This window comes from Lynx canadensis, chromosome B2, assembly GCF_007474595.2.
Source record: "Lynx canadensis isolate LIC74 chromosome B2, mLynCan4.pri.v2, whole genome shotgun sequence".
NCBI lineage: Eukaryota > Metazoa > Chordata > Mammalia > Carnivora > Felidae > Lynx > Lynx canadensis.
In genome coordinates, this window is record NC_044307.1 from 76,231,085 (window position 1) to 76,253,728 (window position 22,644).

The window sequence follows — 22,644 nt, forward strand, 5'->3', positions numbered from 1 at the left end:
ACCCTCCCCATTCATGCTCTGTCTCTGTCTCAAAAATAAATGAACGTTTAAAAAAAAAAAGACTAACATAATAGTAATTATCCTACTTGTTAATATAGGTAGCTTCAGAGAGTTCTATATGGCAGACATTATGTAGTAATACCCTTAGGCAATCTTGCTAAGAACTAAGAAGAGATCTGAAGTATAGCAACACTGAATATGAATGAGGTAATGAATTAATTCATGATCTTAGTCTAATAAGTTTCAGACAGTAATGTCACTGCTAGCATAAATACTGAGGGATGTTTTTTGTATTTCACAAGGACAAGATCTACCAAAGAAAGTGTAGCTTAATATACCTGTTTAAAAATTAGATTTGAGATTTCAATTAAAATTTTAATTTTTAAAGCTTAAGGAAATTACTTGCCAAAAGAGATCCTTTAGAAAATCAATTGCCAGGGGCACCTGGGTGGCTCAGTCAGTTGAGCATCTGACTTCGGCTCAGGTCATGATCTCGCAGTTTGTGGGTTCAAGCCCTGCATCGGGCTCTGTGCTGACAGCTCAGAGCCTACAGCCTGCTTCAAATTCTGTGTCTCCTTCTCTTTCTCTGTCCCTCCCCTGCTCATGTTTTGTCTCTCTTTGTCTCTCAAAAATAAATAATAAATGTTAAAAAGTTTTAAAAAAAGAAAGAAAATCAATTGCCAAATTTATTACGATTGACATCCTGAATTAAGAAAATGTCTGAGTGTTAAGAGACCTATAGCTTTATAACAATGAGAAAGACAATAAAGAACTTTGTATTTTGAGCTCTCCATATAGTGACAGTCAGCTAAGATGATGAAAGAAATTTCAAAACTGTCAAATATATAATTGATGTATCACCTGTTTGGGTACATGTATTTTTTCAGATTTGGGATTTTCTTTGGAATTAGTCTCTTCTTTAGTGGTCAAAGGTACATCAATATCCTCCTCATCTTCAAAATCATCACTGTAATTTTCTGAAGAAAATAATTTAAAAAGATACAAGAATCACACTGTTAAAAAAGTCATATTCCAATAAAAGACTGCTGAGTTCCAAAGAAAGGAGACTGCATAAGAATAATTTGCTGAAATATTTACATACAGATATCTCTAGAGAACATTTTTTTTTGCAAAGATTTAATCAGAATTCAATCCGTAGACTTAAGTTTATTTTGTCATCTTGTACTTTCAAATAGTTATAAGAGTTTTAAATTTTAATCTTTTAAATTATTAACAGACTAAAAATTTCTAGAACTGTCCAAAAATTTTTATATCTTTAAAACAAAGTTTAACACTAAAGACAAAGTCTCAAATACCCTACTTATAAAAGGCAGTGCTTTTTTGAAATCTTGATGTTGTTAAACACAATTGTTAAATTTGCTTATTTTTTTGATTTTTTTTTTTTTTTTTTGTCTGTGTAGGTTATTTCCAATGTAAGCCTGAAACAGTACCTATGAAAGGTCTATCTCTAGCCCTTCCCTTGGGTAAATACTGGCTCTACATGACCTAACATTTCCCAATCCTGGGCACTTCTCAGGTAATGTCCCAAATCATATCTCAGTTATGTTACACCAGAAGGGAAAGGTGTGTCCATCGTAACATGATGCCATTAGACTACTTCTGGAGAAGGTGTGGAAGGGACTATCTGGCCAGGATTTCTTCACCAATTAAAAACAATTTTTTTAACGTTTATTTTTGAGAGAGAGAGAGAGAAAGAAAGAAAGAATGTGAGTGGGGGAGGAGCAGAGACAGGGAGACACAGAATCTGAAGTAGGCTCCAGGCTCTGAGCTGTCAGCACAGAGCCTGATACGGGGCTCAAACCCACAAACTGTGAGATCATGACCTGAGCTGAAATCAGATGCTTAACCGACTGAGCCACCCAGGTGCCCCACTTCCCCAATTTTTAACTTGTTTATTGCCCTTAAAGGAATGACTGAGATCTGTGACCTTTTCAGAGTGGAAACCATCATTCCAGAAATAAACATGACCTTAACTGTATTTCAAAAATTAGATAACATTCAGAAACAAGATGGCCTGATGAATGAAAGACTGTATGTGGTACTAGAGAGTCTGCTTCTGGAATGGCTGCCTTTTAGAATGGAGAGGAAAACTTGAGTTTAATTAATAATGAAAATCTGGAAATGAATTTGAGAGGGCTTACAAGTTAAACATAGATGTTTCTGAAGGTAAACATCTCTGTTTTATTAGTTCATAAAAATACAAAGTGGGTACAGTACATTAGGTAAATAAACTAGCTTAGTTGGTTAACTACATCAATTATCTATATTCTGAGGCTGAGAAGCTGACCTTTGTTTCTCTCCCATATAAGAAAGAACACTGAGATTTTCTAAATATTAGCAGACATAATTAAATTTGCAAAACACTTATTTTCTAAATATTAGTAGACATAATTCACAAAACAGCTATCAAGAAATTACTTTGTATTAGACATACTTCTAGATTCTAGAACCAGTATAACATGATTAAAATTCTAATATTCTACATGGGAAAGAAAATATGGGAGGGTATGACAATGAACCTAAACAACTATGTGGGATTTGAGAACTACTTGAAATCAACAGAAGGAAAATAGTGTTTGTTTGACTACAAAGAGGCAGTATGTGAAACAGTTTAGATAGTATACCATAGCACTTAAGAGCATAACCAGGAGGGGCACCTGGCTGGCTCAAGTTGGTAAAACATGCAACTCTTAATCTCCGGGTTGTAAATTCAAGCCCCACATTGTGTATAGAGGTTACTTAAAAATAAAGTCTTAAAAAAAAAAAAAAAAAAAAAAAAAAAAAAAAAAAGGAGCATGACCAGGAGCCAGAAGGCTTGGATTTAATTCCTGGTTCTACTACTTATAGTATAGAATCATTGGCAGGTCACAAATCCTCTTTGCCTCATTTTCCCTATCTGTAAAGTGAGGATGCTAACAGCACTTATCTCAAATGGTTGCTGACAAGATTAAGAGTTAAAGTGTTTAGAAGAGTGGCTGGTATATCATATGCCCTATTTAAAAGTGTTAGCTATTACATTTAGTAATAATTATCTTTGTTAGCATTATTATAGCTAGTGTTGCATTTAATCTGAATCAAAAGTTAATAAGGCCAAATATTATTTTGGATTGGAAAAAGTGCTAATGTGCATTTTTCAAAATTACATTTTGTTAGTTGCATTTTGTAACTGAATCATCTACAGGCAAATACTATAACATATAAATAACCAATCCCTTCTCCAGGAATTTGTCATGAGTAAACTAAGGAAAAATCATTGGTAGATACAGAGATGACAACAGATGAGAAATAAGTGGAAATAAAACAGCGTATCAGAGATTTCAGAAACATTAAGGCAAATTAAGTTTATATAAAAATGAAAGAGTAAAACCACATTGAGAAGGTGGTTTTCATATGAGAAATCCCAGAGATAATAATATGCTGGCTCTTCCATATTGTTTGGAAAACAATGAGAATATTCAGTTGTAGTGTTCTAACCTTTTTGAGACAAAGATGTTATACATTCAAGGTACTATTTCTATTATTATATTCCCTAACTTTGCAACTTTGAAAATATTATTTGCATAAATAGAAGAAGTGTTTTAAAATTCAGATAAAGTAAATAACAGTCAATGTATAAGATCTGAATGATAGATTTTGTAGACATTTTCATTCTTTGTGGGAAAATTTCCCTGAAAATTTTAATTTGAATACGATGCAACCTACAGGACTTTCTCCTCTACTATCCTGGATTTCAAGAACTTTGTAAACAATGAGTAAATTGGACTAAATATATGAAACAACTATTTACAGACATTGGACAACTGGCAGCACAAAAATATGATTCCTAAGAAAAGAAAAACAAGTGAGGTGAGCCCTATGGAACTTGAAGGTACATACATTCATGAATGTTAAGCAGGGAGGGGAAGATCAGGACAGTCTCACTGTGCTAAGGTGACAGAGATAAGAGCAGAAAAGCTAGGCAATCGGAAGTTGTAGGGCAGTAACAGAGGAAATACCTATGTAGAAACAGAGCTCTAAAGATCTGCATGAGGTCTCCTTGAGTCTTTCCTAAATATTAAGTCATATTTGTATAGTTTGAATAACTGAAAAGCTACAGGCTAGAAAATTCATAGAGCTCACAAGGGGTAGTGAGACTCTGGAACTCTACCCAGCTGAAGTGGAAAAAATCCTCATTGTTTAATAGGGTCATTCAGTAGGAACCTCAAAAAGGCTGTGCCTTACTCCTGGTGTCAAACTGTACTGTGGAAGTCTACTCTAGACTTCCTCTAATAAAGCATAAGAAAAGCCTTGAAAGGATCAAGCTAGCAAAACCAGTTATCTGCCAGAACAAAGCTTGACACTCTTTATAAGAAGAAAACAGGGGCGCCTGGGTGGCGCAGTCGGTTAAGCGTCCGACTTCAGCCAGGTCACGATCTCGCGGTCCGTGAGTTCGAGCCCCGCGTCAGGCTCTGGGCTGATGGCTCAGAGCCTGGAGCCTGTTTCCAATTCTGTGTCTCCCTCTCTCTCTGCCCCTCCCCCGTTCATGCTCTGTCTCTCTCTGTCCCAAAAATAAATAAACGTTGGGAAAAAAAAATTAAAAAAAAAAAAAAAAGAAGAAAACAAAATGCAGACACTCAACAATGTAAAAGTCTGCAATATCCAATACCCAATAAAAAAAATCACTAAGACTTACAAGGAGGAAAATGTGACTGTAACTAGGAGAAGCAGCAGTCAATAGAAAGAGACCTACAAATGCACAAACATTGGGATCAGCAGAATATGCTTAATGCTAAGAACTTGAAAAAATGAACATGAGAAAAGATACTGAAGAAATTTTTTTAAAAAGACCTAAAACTTTTAGATTGAACTTCTAGACTGAAGGAAAAAAAAAAAAAAGATTCAATGAATTAACAAAAGATCAAAAGAAAGAAGAAAAAAAAAATTAGTGAACCTGAAGACACAGTAATAAAAACTGAAGAACAGAGAGGAAAAAAACTTTAAAAAATGAAAGTCTTAGTTACCTGTGGGGCAAAATTTAGTCATTTCACATAATTATAATTAAAGTCAGAGGGCAGGGGATGACAGAAATAATATTTGAAGAATTAATGGGCAAAACAATTTAAAAAATGTTTTATTTTTTTATTTTAGAGAGAGAGAGAGACAAAGTGGGGGAGGAAGGAGGGAGGGAGGGAGAGGGAGAGGGAGAGGGAGAGAGACAGACACAGAGAGACAGACAGAGAGAGAGACAGAGAGAGAGAGAGATTCTCAAGCAAGCTCTATGCTTAGTGCAGAGCTGGACATGAGGCTTGATCCCATAACCCTGGATCATGACCTGAGCTGAAATCAAGAGCCAGATGCATAACCAATGGAGCCATCCAGGCACCCCATGGACAAAACATTTTTTTAAATTATGACGGAAAGTATAAATCCATAAGGACCCCTGGGTGGCTCAGTCAGCTGAGCGTCCGACTTCAGCTCAGGTCACGATCTCGAGGTCTGTGAGTTCAAGCCCCACGTCGGGCTCTGTGCTGACAGCTCAGAGCCCGGAGTCTGCTTTGGATTGTGTCTCCCTCTCTCTCTGCCCCTCCCCTGCTCATGCTGTGTCTCTCTCTCCGTCAAAAATAAACACTAAAAAAAAAAATTAAAAAAAAAAGTACAAATCCATAGATCAATGATGCTCAACCACCTCGAAAGAGGATAAATACAAGAACAGCACACCAAGATACATTATCAAACTGCCTCAAAACCAGGCTAAAGAGAAAATCTTGAAAAAAAAAAAAAAAAAGACCCAATATACATTAATCATAATAGGAATTATCATTGATTTCTCATGAGGACTAATACCATAAGACAAAATTAAATTGCTAAAGTGATCAAAGAAAACAAAACTCTAGAAGTTTTTCCTAGTAGACCCAGGTTCTTCATGCTGAAAAAAATTACTACATAGAAACTCAAAATACTAGGTAGTTACCACAGCTGACTCTTGAACATGAGTTTGAACTACAACTGGCTCCACTTACATGAGGATATTTTTCCAGTACAGTACTGTAAATGTATTTTCTCTTCCTTACAACTTTCTTAATAACATTTTCTTTCCTCCAGCTAACTTTAAAAATACAGTATATAATACACATAGCATACAAAATATATGTTAATCAACTGTTGTGGTTCTCATTAAGGCTTCCAATCAACAGGAGGCAAACAGTAAAGTTTCTAGGGAGCCAAAAGTTACACACAGATTTCTGACTGTGCAGGGGGTCAGCATCCCTAACCCCTATGTTGTGCAAGGTTCAACTGTATTTGAAAGTTACTAAGATAATCAATCTTAAAAGTTCTTATCTCAAGAAAAAAAATGTTTTGTGCTGGTGATAGATATTAACTAGACTTGCTATGGTGATCATTTCACAATGTATCAAATAATTATGTTGTATGCCTGAAAATAATCTTATATATCAATTATACTTCAATTTAAAAATTAATTTTTAAAAATCCATTTCAAATAAGAAATTTAAAATCCTCAAATCTATGCAAAATACAAAAAACTAGGAATGATAACTAAGTGGATAAATGTTTTTACATGTATATAAATTTATCTTCCTGAAAAATTTTTTAAATAGACAGTTACAAATAAAAATTTTTTAAATAGACAGTTACAAATAATAATAATAATAATAATAATAATGCATCATGGAGTTTTAGCATATAGAAGAAAAATATATGACAAAAATACCAAAAAGGTTGGGAGGGAGTTTACTGTTTTTAAGACTCACATAAAGTGGTATAATGTTATTTGAATGTACTTTCTTTAGTAAGATAAAGATGCACACTGTGAATCATAGAAAAACTAAGAAGAAAATGGGGCACCTAGGTGGCTCAGTCGGTTGAATGTCCGACTCTCAGTTTCAACTCAGGTCATGATCTCATGGTTTCGTGGGTTTGAGCCCTGTGTCAGGCTCTGAGTTGACAGTGTGGAACCTGCTTGAGATTCTGTCTCCCTCTCTCTCTACCCCTCCCCTGCTCACGCTGTCTCTCTCAAAATAAATGAATAATACTTTAAAAAATTAAAAAAAAAAACTAAAAAAAAAAAAAAAATACAGCGAAGAAGTGTAACTAACAAGCCCAAACAAGGGATAAAATGGAATGCTATCAGTACTCAATCCAATAGGCTACAGGACAAAAGCAACAAAACAAACAAATGGCAGAACAGTAAACAACCATACCAATGAATTTACTTTTATAAAGGGTAGAAACATGTCAGTCAGAAGTCAGAAACTGTCAGATTATTAGATAGAAAAGTAAAATCCAGCTATATACAATCCATGAGAAAATCATTTTAAATATAAAAACAAAGACAAAGACACATTAAAAGTCAAAGGACAAAAAGAAATACCTGAAGAGCCACGCTTTAGAGATACTGGTTCTGGCTCCACAGATTCCCATGGTCCTTTTTCTATCTTCCTAATTGGTCCACCACCCACTCCCAGCAAATGAGGCAATAGTGCACTTTCAACAATTTCTTTTTTTTTTTTTTAATTTTTTTTTTAACATTTATTTATTTTTGAGACAGAGAGAGACAAAGCATGAACGGGGGAGGGTCAGAGAGAGGGAGACACAGAATCTGAAACAGGTTCCAGGCTCTGAGCCGTCAGCACAGAGCCCGACGTGGGGCTCAAACTCACGGACCGTGAGATCATGACCTGGGCCGAAGTCGGCCACTTAACCAACTGAGCCACCCAGGCGCCCCTCAACAATTTCTTAGTAGCTCAGATTGTAACATAGGCAGTTCACTCTACCCATTCAAAGCTCTTTCCAAGATAACATTTTCCTTTTAATTATTTTCCTATCAATGTCTTTATTAAAAGTTATACTACCTTTACAAATATTGTAAATTTTAAAACCAATAAAATTACCTGCTAGTTCATGTTTCGATTCATTCTCATGTTTATCTTCAGTTAGTTCTACATTAGCTTGACTACTAAAAAAAAAAAAAAATTACCTAATTTAGTATTACATGTTAATAATAGGTTCCCATGCAATCTTTCATGTATATTTTTTAAAAATCCCTAACATATATTTTCTTCTCAAGTACTCCCATTCTATCAAAAACTAAAAATTTAGGAGCTATAAAGAAAATGTTTTGAAAAGAAAGAATCCTCAAAGCCTAAGACTGTCACTATCGATTAACACAAAGAGAAAAAATGCCGTATTTTTTAACTTTATACACGAATACACACAATTTTACACATAAATGTGTGCCTTTACATGTCTCAGGGCTCAGATATCCTTTATAAACTAAAGATTAGAAACTGACCACGGGGGTGCCTGGGTGGCTCAGTTGGTTAAGCATCCGACTTCGGCTCAGGTCATGATCTCGTGGTTTGTGGGTTTGAGCCCCATGTTGGGCTCTGTGCTGACAGCTCAGAGTCTGGAGCCAACTTCGGATTCTGTGTCTCCCTCTCTCTCTGTCCCTTTCCCACTCACACTCTGTCTGTCTCTCTCTCTCTCAAAAATAAGTGAACATTTAACAAAAGAAAAAAAAAAAGAAACTGACTATAAGTTATGAGAACCAGTTAAGTCTACATAGAGGCCGGAAAAGAATGCCAGGTTCAGCATTTACATGTTAACAAGCAATTTAATCATGAAATGGAGGCTGGATACGAGGCCTAAACCTATAAAATCTCAGCAAGGTGACAAAGGAACTTGAGCAAGTTTTAAATAAACTGAGTATACTTTTAGTTCATATACTGTCTGCTTTCAAAGCAAGGACTCCCTTCTGCTTTTTCCAGTCCATGAACCCTCTCTTTAGTGAGATCAACAAATCAAAGAAGCTATAAAACTGTAGTAACAATAATAACAGCAGCAAACACTATTGTGTACTCAATGCTATTTAGCACACTAACTGGCCTATTCTAGAACAGAAATATCAGTAGTTAGGAATAATGTTAAGAAATAAAACAAGCTAAGAAATATTGCAAAGGTGCAAAAACCTGTGGCCAATGATCCTGTGTATGCTTAATCTGTGTTGTCACTGTTGGGAGAGGCAATCAGCACGGGCCCTGAGTGTCCTTGCATGTTCTTGTGGGGTACACCAAGAAAGGAAGGCACAAACCCCTCATTCCTAGGTCATTTCCCAGGATTGTGTGTGCATCAAGCAACCTTGAGAGATGAGGCAGTATCTCCTCCCAGAAAAGGAGCAGGCTTGTTTCCTCTTACTATAAAAGCAATAGATTCCCCAATCTCAGTGATCTTTTCCTGTAAAGCAACCCACCATCTGTGCAGAGAGCCATTATGGACTCTCCATGTTGCCTCTGCAGGCCATGTGGAGCATGGGGGAACTGAGGCAAATAAATGTGAGATGTAGACTGGACTTTTGTTGTGAGAAATAAAGTCCTTTGCTTCTGACCCAGGAAACTGTGTCTATACTCAGCATCCATAAAATTGATCAGCTAATTTGTTAGTTTATAAGTAGGGTAAAAATCTCAAACTCTATACAGTTCGTGACAGTCACTATATTGCTTTACCCCTGGTCTGTGAGAAACTAAGCATCATAAGACCAGGTACTCCAATAACCAAAGGTTATGATTCTCCTCAGTCTTAATTATAGTTGGTGTTCTTAAAACCTTGAAGATGTGATATGACTTCCATTTATAATTTTAAAAGGTCAAAGGTTGGCTCTATTTACAGATGACCAGCTCAGTCAGCTAGCAGGATTTCCAGGATAAATGAAGTTTCCTGATAATCATCAGGGCCAACCACACACAAAGGTAGGACAGAAACAAAACCTATCTTTTACTCCCTGGTTCCTCCTTTCTTTTCTGTCCCTATTTTCTCTGAGTTTATAACAGCTACCCGAACTTTCTTATTTACCTTATCTGTGGAAAATTGCTTAATAAATTACTTTTGTGGGGCACCTGGGTGACTCAGTCTGTTAAGCATCCAACTCTTGATCTCGACCTGCTTGGGATCCGCTCTCTCCCTCTCTCTGCCCCTCTCCTGCTTATGTGCATGCGCTCTCTTTCTCTCTCAAAATAAATAAACTTAAAAAAAATAATAATAAATAAACTACTTTCCTAGTAAGGTCTTTTTGCAGTATGCCATTAGTCTCAGTAGCATCTCAGGCATGACATTTCACATAGCTGGATGCAGAGTGGGCTCTCAAACACAAATTAACATATTCCATTCATATATGAGAAACCATGACCAAAAAAAATGAACAGAGAAAAAAGAGATAAAATAAGATTCAACATGTACCTGTTATAATGTTTATCAATTTAAGTCCATGCATATACCAGCCTTCCAAAAATATGGAAAAACATAAAAATCATTTAATGATAGTTGATATTGTATATATATTACCTATGTAAAGCTTTAAATTGTGTGGAGTCATTAGAATCCAATTCCTTATTTAATCTTGAATAATCAATGGAAGATGTTAAGCCTTCCTCAAGCCTGGCAAAAAATTGCTCCTTTTCCTCTTGTTCCTCTAATGTGTCCAATCCCAATCCAAGAACACTATGATTGAGTTCAGAAACTATGATCTCTAAATGGAAAAGAATGAATATATTTTTATTAACACGCAGAATTTTGACAATATTAATTTTAATGGTGCATTTATTGATGTTCTTAATAAAACTTTAAAAATTTAAAAAATACTTTATCTCTTACCCACCAAATACAGATTTATATTCATAATCAATATGTAACATTGTAAGGTTTCTCTCGAGATATAATTCTAAACCTTCTAGGAAGGTATTAAGTATGTCTACACACTTCAGTAAAGGAGGCTCGAAGATACAATTCAATTTTTAAAAAAATTTTAATTATAAGCATAGTAATTAACCTGTCAATTTGTATCCCTCATATTTCTTACCATTTGTTTCTAAGCTGTCAATACTTAAGATAGAGGTTCCACTGCTCTGAAGAAACTGAATCCTTTCAGGACACTCCTCTTCTATTTCCATAATAGGCTGAGAAGTCTTCTTAGCTTTCACATAGCTTACATTTGTTCCAAGCTGTCCTAGGGGTGGGATTTAAGATACAGTTGGATATTTATGTTCACAAAACTGTTCTGACCACAATGTATTACCCAGTGATATTGTTACACTAACTTTTTTTTCTGTCATACTAATATTGTGGATAGTAGCTACAAAATAAATCTGGTCCATTTGATAAAAATCCAACACCATTTAATAAAAATCCATCAAACATAAAATTCAAAGAAAAATTACAGTACTATTTATTTGCAGTGTATCTTATGAAATAATTTCAAAAGTTTATACATAATGAAACGAAACTTTAAAAATTACTTGAAAGCACAACTATTTAATACAGTATACCATGCCACTGTAAGGATATCTTCTGCCTTATGTGAAGGAAGAGTAAGAAACAACTAGGTGAACGAGAAAGGGGAGACCATTCTGAGTAGGAAGAACGAAAGGTACAAAGAAAGGGTCAGCAACAGGAGGGGCAGGCCACACTGGAAGACACAAAAAGGCCAGTAAGGTTGGATCTAGATTGTGAGGGTGAGTCCAGGTGGAAATAAGCCCAGAGCAGGATCGATGGGTCAGACAGACCAGGCTGGTACTCATAGCCCAAAGTAGGGTTTCGCTCTTTATTCCAAAAACATTAGAAAACACTGAAAAAGTTATGCAATATCAACATCTATCATAATAGCATACATTTGTTGTAAAAAAAACCTGAAATATGGAAAAGTCAAATAATTACATTGTGTGGTATAAATATTAAGATTAGAATACCACTGGGGCGCCTGGGTGGCGCAGTCGGTTAAGCGTCCGACTTCAGCCAGGTCACGATCTCGCGGTGCGTGAGTTCGAGCCCCGCGTCAGGCTCTGGGCTGATGGCTCAGAGCCTGGAGCCTGTTTCGGATTCTGTGTCTCCCTCTCTCTCTCTGCCCCTCCCCTGTTCATGCTCTGTCTCTCTCTGTCCCAAAAATAAATAAACGTTGAAAAAAAAAAGATTAGAATACCACTTTTGCTTAGAAGGAAGTCTTAATAAGAAGTCACAAATTCTGCCTTCAGTATCTTAATTAGTGTCCTCTTGGAAAGGATTCAGCATCTATTTCTCATGGCTCTGTGTAAATAATGGTTTTATACATCAAATAATAACTTCTACGGTTGCAGAGTATCAAAAGACATATCTACAGACACTTCCAATGAAAAAGCGCATGCCACAGGTTGGGGTGCTGTTGTGGTGTCTGCGGAGTCTCACCCTGGCTCTGAAGCTGGACTCAGGGATATGACCAGACTAACTGAGCTTACAAGAAACTAATAACCAAAACCAAGATCAATTCGATCACAGTGAAGAGTATAACCTGTAGAAGGATTAGACTGTTTCATCCTCTAGGCAGAACATTTACCCTTATGGCAGTTGAAAGAAAAATTCTAAGGTTGAAGTAGCTCAATGTTGATGTTTACTGATGCCTATCCAAATTTGGCAATGCATTCCTCTCCTCCTGAGGCTGTTTACCTCCCCGCTGTGATGCTTCTACACTCTTGATGGCAGGACTCATACCCTGTCTGTATACTAGTGTCTGGTATGTATAATATACCATGAACTCAATAAATGTTTGTGATTGAACCAGGGACCAGGGTATGTCCTTGGGTAGAGAAACCCTCTCCTCTGTGTTCAAACGGATATTGTCAAAGTTTGCTTAAGTATCCTTATTTGCATCTTTTACTAATCAAATCCACTTCTGATTGATAAATTCTTTTTTAAAAATTAATAACTTTGCCAGGTTACATTCCAGTGTTGGTCCAGGGCCTATTCTTTTCCTTTAGGATGAGTATGCACATTCTATCTCTAATTCATTACTTTCTAGAAAAGAGACTTTAATGCTAATTAAGTCTCAAATCTTCGTAAACAATTCCAATAGTACTTCATCATATAGTAAATATCCTTTCCAAGCACCAATGGGGGGAAAATTCTAAAAAAGAATTCTTTGCATGCAAACTTTAGCATTGTTACATGGTTGGGGGACTTCTGAAAAAATGCACTGTATTTTTCAGTAAGGCAATTCCTTATTTACAATTTTAAGAACAGAGAAATGACTATCAAATTCACTCTAACATTCATTTATTAAACACATTTATTACTTACTGTTGAGGGTCAGGGGATACAAACAAAAAGAAGCGTTTCCTGCCTTCACAAAGCTCACAACCTCAGGAGTAGCCCTATGGGTTATAACTATCAACACAATGTGTAAGTGCTGTTGCTATGTTTTGAAATCAAAATGAAGGAGAAAATAATTATGTTGAAAAGCGATCTAGAAGAGTTAGGAAAGGATTGGAAGGAGGTAATGTCAAGCTTTACTGGACAAGAAGGATGAGAGCAAAGGCAGCCTTGTGGTGAGCAAGCATGAGCTAATGCACAGAGGCACAGTCAATGATGTTTCCAGGAGATAGGGAGTAAGTATAGCTGGAGCACAGAAAGCTAGAAAGGAGGGTCCTAGTCAGATGATACCGAGCCTTAGCTGTCACATTAAGGAATCTGGGCTTAATTGCATGGGGAAAAAACAAAAGCTACAGGGCAAATTTTCCTCCAGGGATACAGAAATCCTGTAAGTTTACAAAATGGTGCTTAAAGATCCACAAATAGTTTGAACATAGGTTAATAGACATGGTCTGGGGTTCCTTATGGATAATGGCAGTTTCCTATATAGCATGTATACCAAAGCACAGGTGCCAGAGAGTAGTTTTCCATTTGTAAAGATGTGACTAGGACTAGTTCTGGGAAAGCTATACATGTATGTCAGATAGGATCAACAATGAGTTCTTTACCAAGGCAATAAATTACTTTTTTGCTATTGTTATTAACAGACTGTGACACCAAAATCTATAGATTTCTTAAAATCTACCCAGTGCAAAGACATTAATACACTGTCAGAACATTTTATTAAATCACCTCAAATCAATCTGCCGTGAAACATGACAATACACAAATATGCCTGTGTTATTTATCATCTTAATTTGAGTGAATATAAATTATCCCAATATAACAATATAACCTGATAATGCAGAATCATCATAGATTCTCAACTGTGTAATACATAATAAAATGAAGTAATATGTAATTCAAACTTTAAAAAGTCACAATACTAGTATTATTTTCTTTAAATACCTATAGTACAACAACAAAATCCCAGAATTAAAAGTCTTGACTGACCCCTTGTGGTCAAATAATTTGAAATAAAAAACCCAGCAATATTTACCACCATCTTCAAAATCATCTTCAGTTATCCACCATGGCAATGCATTTTTCTTCTTCACTTCTCTTTCAGGTTGTCTAGGTGTTTTGTTTGAATTCTCGAAAGAATCATCTGAAAGCTAAATCGGATATAAGCCACTGATTTTAAAGAATCCCAGATTCATCACTAAAAATGTTTCTCTTCATTGTACATAAACAATTTTCTCAGCAATAATGTATACATTCTTATTTTCAGATATGTGGCTAAAATAACTTAAATACCAAATATACAACTCTGAACATCAATTTCATATCCAGAGTTAAACAAGTATACTAACCAGAAAAAATCAATGATAACAACAAAGAAATAAAACTTATCAAGAAACTTGATCAGAAAGAAAAAGGGAAGGATACAATCCCCTTCTAGACATTCTCTAGGGTCTAAGAATAAATAATGATTGAGCAAAATTACCTGGCATCACTCTAGAAGAACACAGAATTCTAAGACCAGAAGAACTGAGTTTCAGGTGTTTACCAGAGAAATCAACATTTTGTCACAATGATTAATAAACTTTAATCAACTTTTATTGTCCTTTTCTACTCTTCAAGTCCAAATTTTACTACGATCCTAAATCCCCTACTCTAACCCTAATCGACCCACCACCTCCACCACGTGGTCAGTAACCTGCCCTCTCTCTTCACAGAGAAAATAAAGACCTTCACTCAAAAACCACCCTCCTTTCCCTCACTCCACCATCACACTCACCTGTTAGGACACTGCTTTCCTCTTTCAGAAAAGAAATTCTTTCCTCCACTCCTGGGAGAACCTGCAGAGGGGTCACTTCCTGCCTTTCTAGGTCCTTACTTCCTTGGTCATCTCATGTTATCTCTGTCTCTGCATCCCCTCCTCTCTCTCCACTCCCTCCTTCCCTCAGGTTATAAACCTGCCCATCTCTGCCTCGCCAGGGCCTAGCACAGCACCTCGCACAACTGTGGAATGAAAGAATGAACATTCAAGTCTACTCCACTTTTCTTCAAAAGGCAAAGCAAAACAAAACAAACAAGATTAAGATCCTTATTCCTACCTCCTCTTTACCACTTTTCTTTTACATACTAGCATCGTGAGTTCACTGCTCAACCCTTTAGAATCTGGTTCCCATCCAAAACACTCTCCTCCAAGTTCCAAAGGCCTCCTAAATGTCACAAATAAAGGACCACTGCTAGTCATCTTTCCTGATCACATCATGGAACTTGATACCGGTGACCAACTCTTCTCGAATGTCTCTACCTTTGATTTCACAGCATCACTTCCTCCAAGTTATACTTCAGCTCTGTGACCTCTCCCACCTGTCTATTTTAATAGGTCTTGGCTCTTTTGCCCATTTCTTTACAAGACTTCCCCAGGACTCTGTTCTTGGTCCTTTATCTTCATCCTACACAACTTTCCTGGAGAAGAAACCAACGTTTATTCCATACCTGCTCTATATCAGGACCTATCCCCAGGTTATCTCAATCTTTAAGCAATCCAATCAAGATTTACAGAAGGGGAAACAAGCTCAGAGAGATTAAGCAACTTGCTCCAGTTGTTACTGTTAGTAAGTGTTACACACCTGGGATTTAAACGGAGGTCTGATAACACCTGTCCACTTTCCATTACACTATGTAATCCCCCAAATGGCACCAGAGTGCCCTTTTACTCTAGTAAGTGCCAGGTTACTTCCAAGATGACAACACACAAATTTCCACCTGCCAACCAAACAATTCTATCTCAATGACTTATAATAGTGTCAACTTTAAAGTGTTCCAAAAGAACTCACGGTCTTCCCTGACAACCTGACAATCAGGCAGGAAGCGGGAAAGGGAAGGAAAAGGAGTCTATCTGAATTTTAGTTTTATCACTTTCTACTCGGTCTCTAAACTTGGTCATCACCTAGAAACGTTCCATTCTCTCTCTTCCCCATATCTCGCTGTTTACCAAATTCTGACAATCTGCCACAGACTTGGTCTATTCCTCTTAAGCCCCATAGCCACCTAACAGTATGGAAGGAGTAGAGGTTTTGGGAGCCAGACAGATCTGAGTTCAAATTTTAACTTCAAAATATACTAGCTGTTGCTTAGAAAAAAATTATCCTCTCTTTTCAGTTTATTCATGTGTTGAAAAATCACTGACCTTGCAGGCTTGTGACAAAGCTCAGAAAATGAAATGGAGAGTGCTCACCCTACTGTCTAATATATACTAGGTATTCTTACTTTTGATAATCTTCCACAATGCTTTTCAGGTTACTACCATTAAAAACAAAACAATACACAAAAGCAGGTCCCCAGAGAGTAACTGTGCTGGTGAGCATATGAAGTTGGAAACCTAATATACTAAAACATGGCTGGTGGGAACATAAAGTGGCACAGCTAGTTTAGAAAACAGTCTGGCCATTCCTCAAAAGGTTCAACACAGAGTTACCATATGACCCACCATTTCCACTATTAGATATACACACAACAGTAATGAAAACACACACCCACACAAAAACTTGTACATGATTGTTCATAGCAATATTATTTATAAATGCCAAAAAGTGGAAAGAACTCAAATGTTCATCAACTGATATGTGGATAAACCCAAAAAATGGAAATGCCATTGAGCTATAAAAACGAATGAAGTACTGAAAGATGTACAACATGAATGAACCTTTAAAACATTATGTTGAGTGGAAAAAGCCAGTCACAAAAGACCACATACTGTATGATTCCATTTCTGTTAAATGTCTAACATAAGCATATATTCAGAGACAGAAAGTAGATAGTGGTGCGCAAGGCTGGAGAAGGGGTAACTGCTAACAGGTACAGGGTTTCTTTTGAGGATAAAAATGTTCTAAAAGTGACTGTGGTGATGGCTGCATAGCTGCGAATAGGCTAAAAACCACTGAATTGTACACTTTAAATGGGTGAATTGTATGGTATATGACAACTCAATAAATCTGTAAAAAGAAAAAAAAAAAGCTGGTCCTACCAATCTCCTTATAAAGATATGTAAGCCATATTGTTGAACAATCTACTGAACAATTTAGCAAAATGACTAAAGAAGTTACTTACCATGACTCTAAAATCATGGTTTTTATTATTAAAAAGTGAGACATTAAAAAATGACCCAAATCTCTAACATGAGATAAAAGCTTTTATGGGTTGAGATTGAATATGAGAGAAAGATATGGAGGGAGAGTGTTGAAGGGATGGCAAATAAAGGGCAAAAGGAAAAAAAACTGGTCTACACTGCTTTTATCTTTTACAGTGAAAACACTTTCTATAAGCTTAATTTTCAAAATGTGCCCATATTTGAAAATAAAAAATCAGTTTCCAAATGAGAAGTGAGATTCTTACCCTGAGTATCTATTACATTCGGATAATTCTTAAATGCGGTTTTTAAACCTTACAACAATCCTACAAGGTAGGCATTATTTTTCCTGTTAATTAAACTGAGGTTTTCTACTACATCGTATATCAAACTCCCTTTATGAACAAGAATGTTAGTATAATCATTTAAAATGTGACTCTCCTGGGGGCACCTGGGTGGCTCAGTTGGTTGAGCATCCAACTTCAGCTCTTGTGATGATGTCATGGCTCATGAGTTCAATCCCAACATCAGGCTCTGTGCTGACAGCTCAGAGCCTGGAGCCTGCTTCAGAATCTGTGTCTCCCTGTCTCTCTCTGCCCCTCTCTGCTCACTCTGTCTCTTGCTCTCTCTCTCTCAACAATAAATAAACATTAATTCTTTTTTAATTCTATATAAAAAACAATTTAACGTTTATTTATTTTTGAGACAGGGCGAGACAAAGCACAAGCTCTGTATTCACTGTATTCACTGAATTCACTGTATTCACTGTAGCATAAGTGAATAAGGGAGAAGAGGGGTATAAAGCGAGTGAGGAGGACATGAGCAAAATCATCCAGGGCTCTGTAAACCATGGGAAGGAGTTTGGATTTTATTCCATTTGTGATGGGAAGCCAATAAAGTGTTTTACAAAGAGGAGGAACAGTCTGATTTACGTAAAAGACGGCACTGGCTGCAATGTGGTGAAGGAATGCTGGGACAGTACATAGGAACTGTTGTAGTACCTCAGGTGAGAAGATGTCACCATGGATTGGGATGATGGCAGATGAAAGGAGAGAGAACGAGGAAGATGACAGATATATTCTGGAGGAAGAGTTGACAGAGTGTGGTGACAGACTTGTGAAGCTGAATGCAGGACACCTCATTTAGAACACAATGGGGAAGTCAGCAGGGGGAGCTCTCACACTCCATCAATTTGTCATCAATTGCAGACTCCAACAAAGAAGTGTATCTTGCATTTCCTAACAGAACAAAGCCTACTCTACTACCCAGTGGGAGGAAGGAAGGTTTTTCTTCATGCCCAGCAACAGCCCTGCCAATGAGAAGCCATCACCATCCTGAACTCCTGTTTTCCGCCAGTGGACTTTCGTTCAAAGCAGCCCCTCCCAACTTCCTCCTTTTCTCTAGAAAATAACGTCCCTCTCCTTTGACCTCAGGTCTTGCTTATGGGTTTGCCATCATTTGCATGTCCCCAATTGCAGTTCCTTTGCCATTCCCAAATAAATGATAAAATAACGGGCTGTTTTAACCTTGAGGTCAACATTACTTGGTGATCAGAAGTGGGATCCAGAGAAGACACTCAACAACTACGAGGCTGGTGAGCAAACAGGTGCCTGTACCCACTGAGCCAAATGAGCTCATTCTTTTCTCCCCGACCCTGGAGTCTGAGAGTATGTGTCTCCTGGTTCCAAGCTCTGCTCACTTTGCATTTTGAGTTCTCTGACTTTATTTAGGATCTATTTAAAAGCTTTATTCTTTCTTTTTTATGAAGGCTTTGTCCTATCTGGTGAGTACTCATGTTTTTCTGAACTTCTGGTATTGACTAATGGGATCATAATCCTCTAAACTCTCTCAGGACAGCCCTCCTCCTCCTGGGATCCTGGCTGGCTTTATATTTAAAAACTATGATCCTCCTGCATGCACAATGCTAACAAAATAGACCAACCTAACTAAATTTAGAACTTCAATGACTGTCATGGGGGAACTTTTGATCTCCTCCAACTTAATTTTCTCAAAACCAAATTAGAAGACCATGGCTCTAAAATTAAACAAACTGCATGGAATGCCTGTTTTAATTAGTACCCAAAGACTTCCATACATATTGACTCTAAAATTACCCCTTTGCAAAATACCATTTCTAAATTAACTGAGGCTACGAAACAATTGAGAGAATTCAAAAGGGCTTTTGAGTGCTCTTTCCCTTCCCTGGATTCTTCATCTCCAGACACACACAGCAGTCATCCTGTGCTCTGGCCACTCCTCTGGGGCCATCTTCCTACTTCCCTGCAGCAGCATCCCAGCCCCTCCATACCCTTTCCCTTCCTCATTCTACTCTTCTCTCTGGATTTCCCTTTTCCTCCTTATCTCTCCCTGCTCTCTTCCTCTGAACCTAGCAGAACCTCCTCCTTTAAAGTTAAGCCCCCTGAGGATCCAACTGCTAAACTCCTAGTTTCTTATGTTCTCTGGACTAAAGCTGAACTACAAGCTAGAGTCGAAGACTTTGCCAAAGTTACTGAGGATCCTCGGAGATTTGCTGAGTAATTTAACATACATATTCAAACTTATCAACTTAGTTTCTCAGATTTATATCAATTAGTTCACACGCTTGTTGGTGAGGGCCAGGCCTAACATTGGATGAAACTGGCCTGATAGAAAAATCCTGAAAGAGATTTAGAAAAACAGATCTCTGACTTCTGGCAGGACACTCACTAGAGGTCTTCACAGAAAAATTGCAAAGGTTTTCCTAAACTTGTTAATTGGAACATCATTCAGGCTTGTGCACAAAAATTCGATAAACCTGTTATTATTACAAATGACTTCAGGTTATTTTTAATGAAAACTTCGGTCTTCCTGTAGATGTTGAGTCCCCTCAGGTAGCCTTTAATTCTATGTTCATTAACCGGCTAAATCGGATCTTTCCCTTCCAGTTAAAATGACCAGAATGGAACGGGAAACTACATCTGCCCTAGATTTGGTTAATTTAGCAGTTCACCCGCATTCTAGATGATTCGACTAAAAGACCACTAAAATCCTTAATTTTCATCTCCAACAAATGTAGGCCCCTAAACAAAACCAAAACCCTCCTGATGCCTGCCATTATTTTAAAAAACCAGGACACTGGAAAAAAGGCTGCTACAAACTCAAGTGCTCCAGATGCTGTCAGCCCTCTAACCACTCTTTCCAATGTTCTCCTAATTCCCAAACACTGGGCTCTGAGAACAAAAGGGTCTTGTCCCAATTCTCTGTCTCAACTGGCTCAAAGAAACAACACTCCACACTGGGAATGAATTTCTATCTGTACTCACTGCCACTGGAGCTACACTCCCGGTGCTCAACCCACCACTATAAAGCAGCCCGTGCCTCAGAGGAACAAAACCGTTTAAACGGTGAGGTTCCTACCTCTAATAAATCTATTCCCTCTGGTTTAGGTCCTTTAAGAGGTACCCACCCTTTTTTCCTTAATTCTCTCATCCAATTCACTTACTGGGCTGAGATTTCTTAGAAAAGTATCTTGCTGGAATTCCTTTTTCCAAAAAGGGGTAAGCAATTCTAGAATTCGATAGCAGCAACCAAGATTGCCAAGTTGGTGAATCAAGTGACCTTTCAACATCTTTTACTCGCTTCACTTCTGACAGCACTGGAACTAATTCTAAGGGCATTAACCATTGTCCCAATTGGATCAGTTACCACCCTTCTTATGGGTAAAATCCTCAAAGCACCTCGTACTAAGACTCAAATAGACCCCACAAAAGATCTCCCCCAAATTAATCAATACCCTATAAAGAAAGAAGCCCTTCAAGGCATCAAGCCCAAAATAGAAGATTATAAGGCCCCGGGACTCATTATCACCTGCACTAGTCCTTGTAACACCCCTATTTTACCTGTAAGAAAACCCAGTGGCTGAGGGTGGAGGTTTGTCCAGGACCTCCAGCAATAAATATTACCCCTTAGCACCTTGCTGTTCCTAACCCAATATGCTACTAGCATCTAGTCCTACTGAAAGCAAACTTTTCACTGTAATTGATCTCTGAGTGCATTCTTTAGTATTCCAGTTGATAAGTTATTATCTTTCTGCCTTAACTTGGGAAGGAAGACTATACATTTAGATAGTAATGCCCTGGGGTTTTATAGAAAGTCTTACTTCTTGCAAACCTTAAAAGCTGACTAAATGATATAAAATTTTCTGGAGAACCTACCTTGTTACAAAATGTAGAGGAGTTGCCTCTCTGCTCCCTTTCCCAAGCCTCTTCACAGGAGGACAGAATGTAGCTGTTAAAACTTTTAGCCTTAAAGGGACATAAAGTTTCCAAGGAAAAACTGCAGTTTGCTCAAACTCAGGTTTGATATTTAAGACACCTGATTTTGGAATAGGGGTTCATTTAGATCGAGATAGGCTTTGTGGTATCCTAAAACTTAAAACTAAGAGCCAATTATGTGGTTTTCTCCAGCTAGGTGACTACTGTCAAAAACTGGGCTCCAAACTTCTCCTATGGTCCAACCCCTGTATATCTTACTTAAAAACAACAAATATGAATCTATTATTTGGTAAGATCAGAATTACATAGCCTTTGGGGCCTTAAAGAAAATCTTAATAAAGCCTTCTGCCCTTGGACATCCTAATTATCAGCTCCTCTTTTCCTTTTTGCATATGAGAAGGGAATGCCCTTAAAGTACTCACCCCAAAATACAGAAGCTGTCATCAACCCATGGGATATTATAGCCAACAACCGGACACTGTGGCACGGGGATAACCCCCTTGCCTCAGAGCCTGCCCTTTTGGATAAGGCCACTGAAGAAATAATCATGGGAACCCCTTTAACCACCCTTGTGCCCCATGCAAAAGCCCCTCTGAATCCTTACCACACTCAACACCTTTTGGCCAGCTCTCTCACCTCCTATGAAATCCTCCTCGCTGCTCCTCAATAACTCCTCCTCACGGTAATAACCTTGACCCTGCTATTCTACTCTCTTTATCCTTCTGATAAAACCTCTCACCACCACTTGATGTGGACAGATCACCTTTTGACTATCCATGACAATTAATAGATAACCCTAACCAATGCAGATTTTTCATGGTTTACTGATGGGTCTTATTTAAAGAATGAAAATGGTATTGCCCTGGGTATGCAATTGCAACACCTTTTGAAATCATCAAGGCAGCACCTTTACCTTTGGCTAGTTCGACCCAACAGGCTGAATTATATGCTCTTACTCAGACTTGTACTTTAGCCAACGGTAAAACTGAAAATATTTAAATTGATCATATGTCCTTCAGGCAGCCCATGACTTTGGGATATTATAGAAACAGCCAACTTTCCTTACTTCTAATGGGAATA

At 37.5% G+C, this 22,644-nt stretch overlaps 1 protein-coding gene across 2 annotated transcripts in view; it reads right to left on the bottom strand.

Annotated features, from left to right (window-relative positions):
• Window positions 1–22,644, bottom strand: part of CEP162 (centrosomal protein 162) — a 119,402-nt gene that overhangs the window by 92,007 nt on the left and 4,751 nt on the right. For both annotated transcript variants that reach the window (XM_030315925.1, XM_030315924.1), the window contains exons 3-7: window positions 14,228–14,342; window positions 10,871–11,017; window positions 10,357–10,540; window positions 7,911–7,975; window positions 862–977 (exon numbers count right to left, since the gene is read on the bottom strand). In XM_030315925.1, the coding sequence (XP_030171785.1) occupies window positions 862–977; window positions 7,911–7,975; window positions 10,357–10,540; window positions 10,871–11,017; window positions 14,228–14,342 (627 nt within the window). The remainder of the gene's footprint in view (window positions 1–861; window positions 978–7,910; window positions 7,976–10,356; window positions 10,541–10,870; window positions 11,018–14,227; window positions 14,343–22,644) is intronic.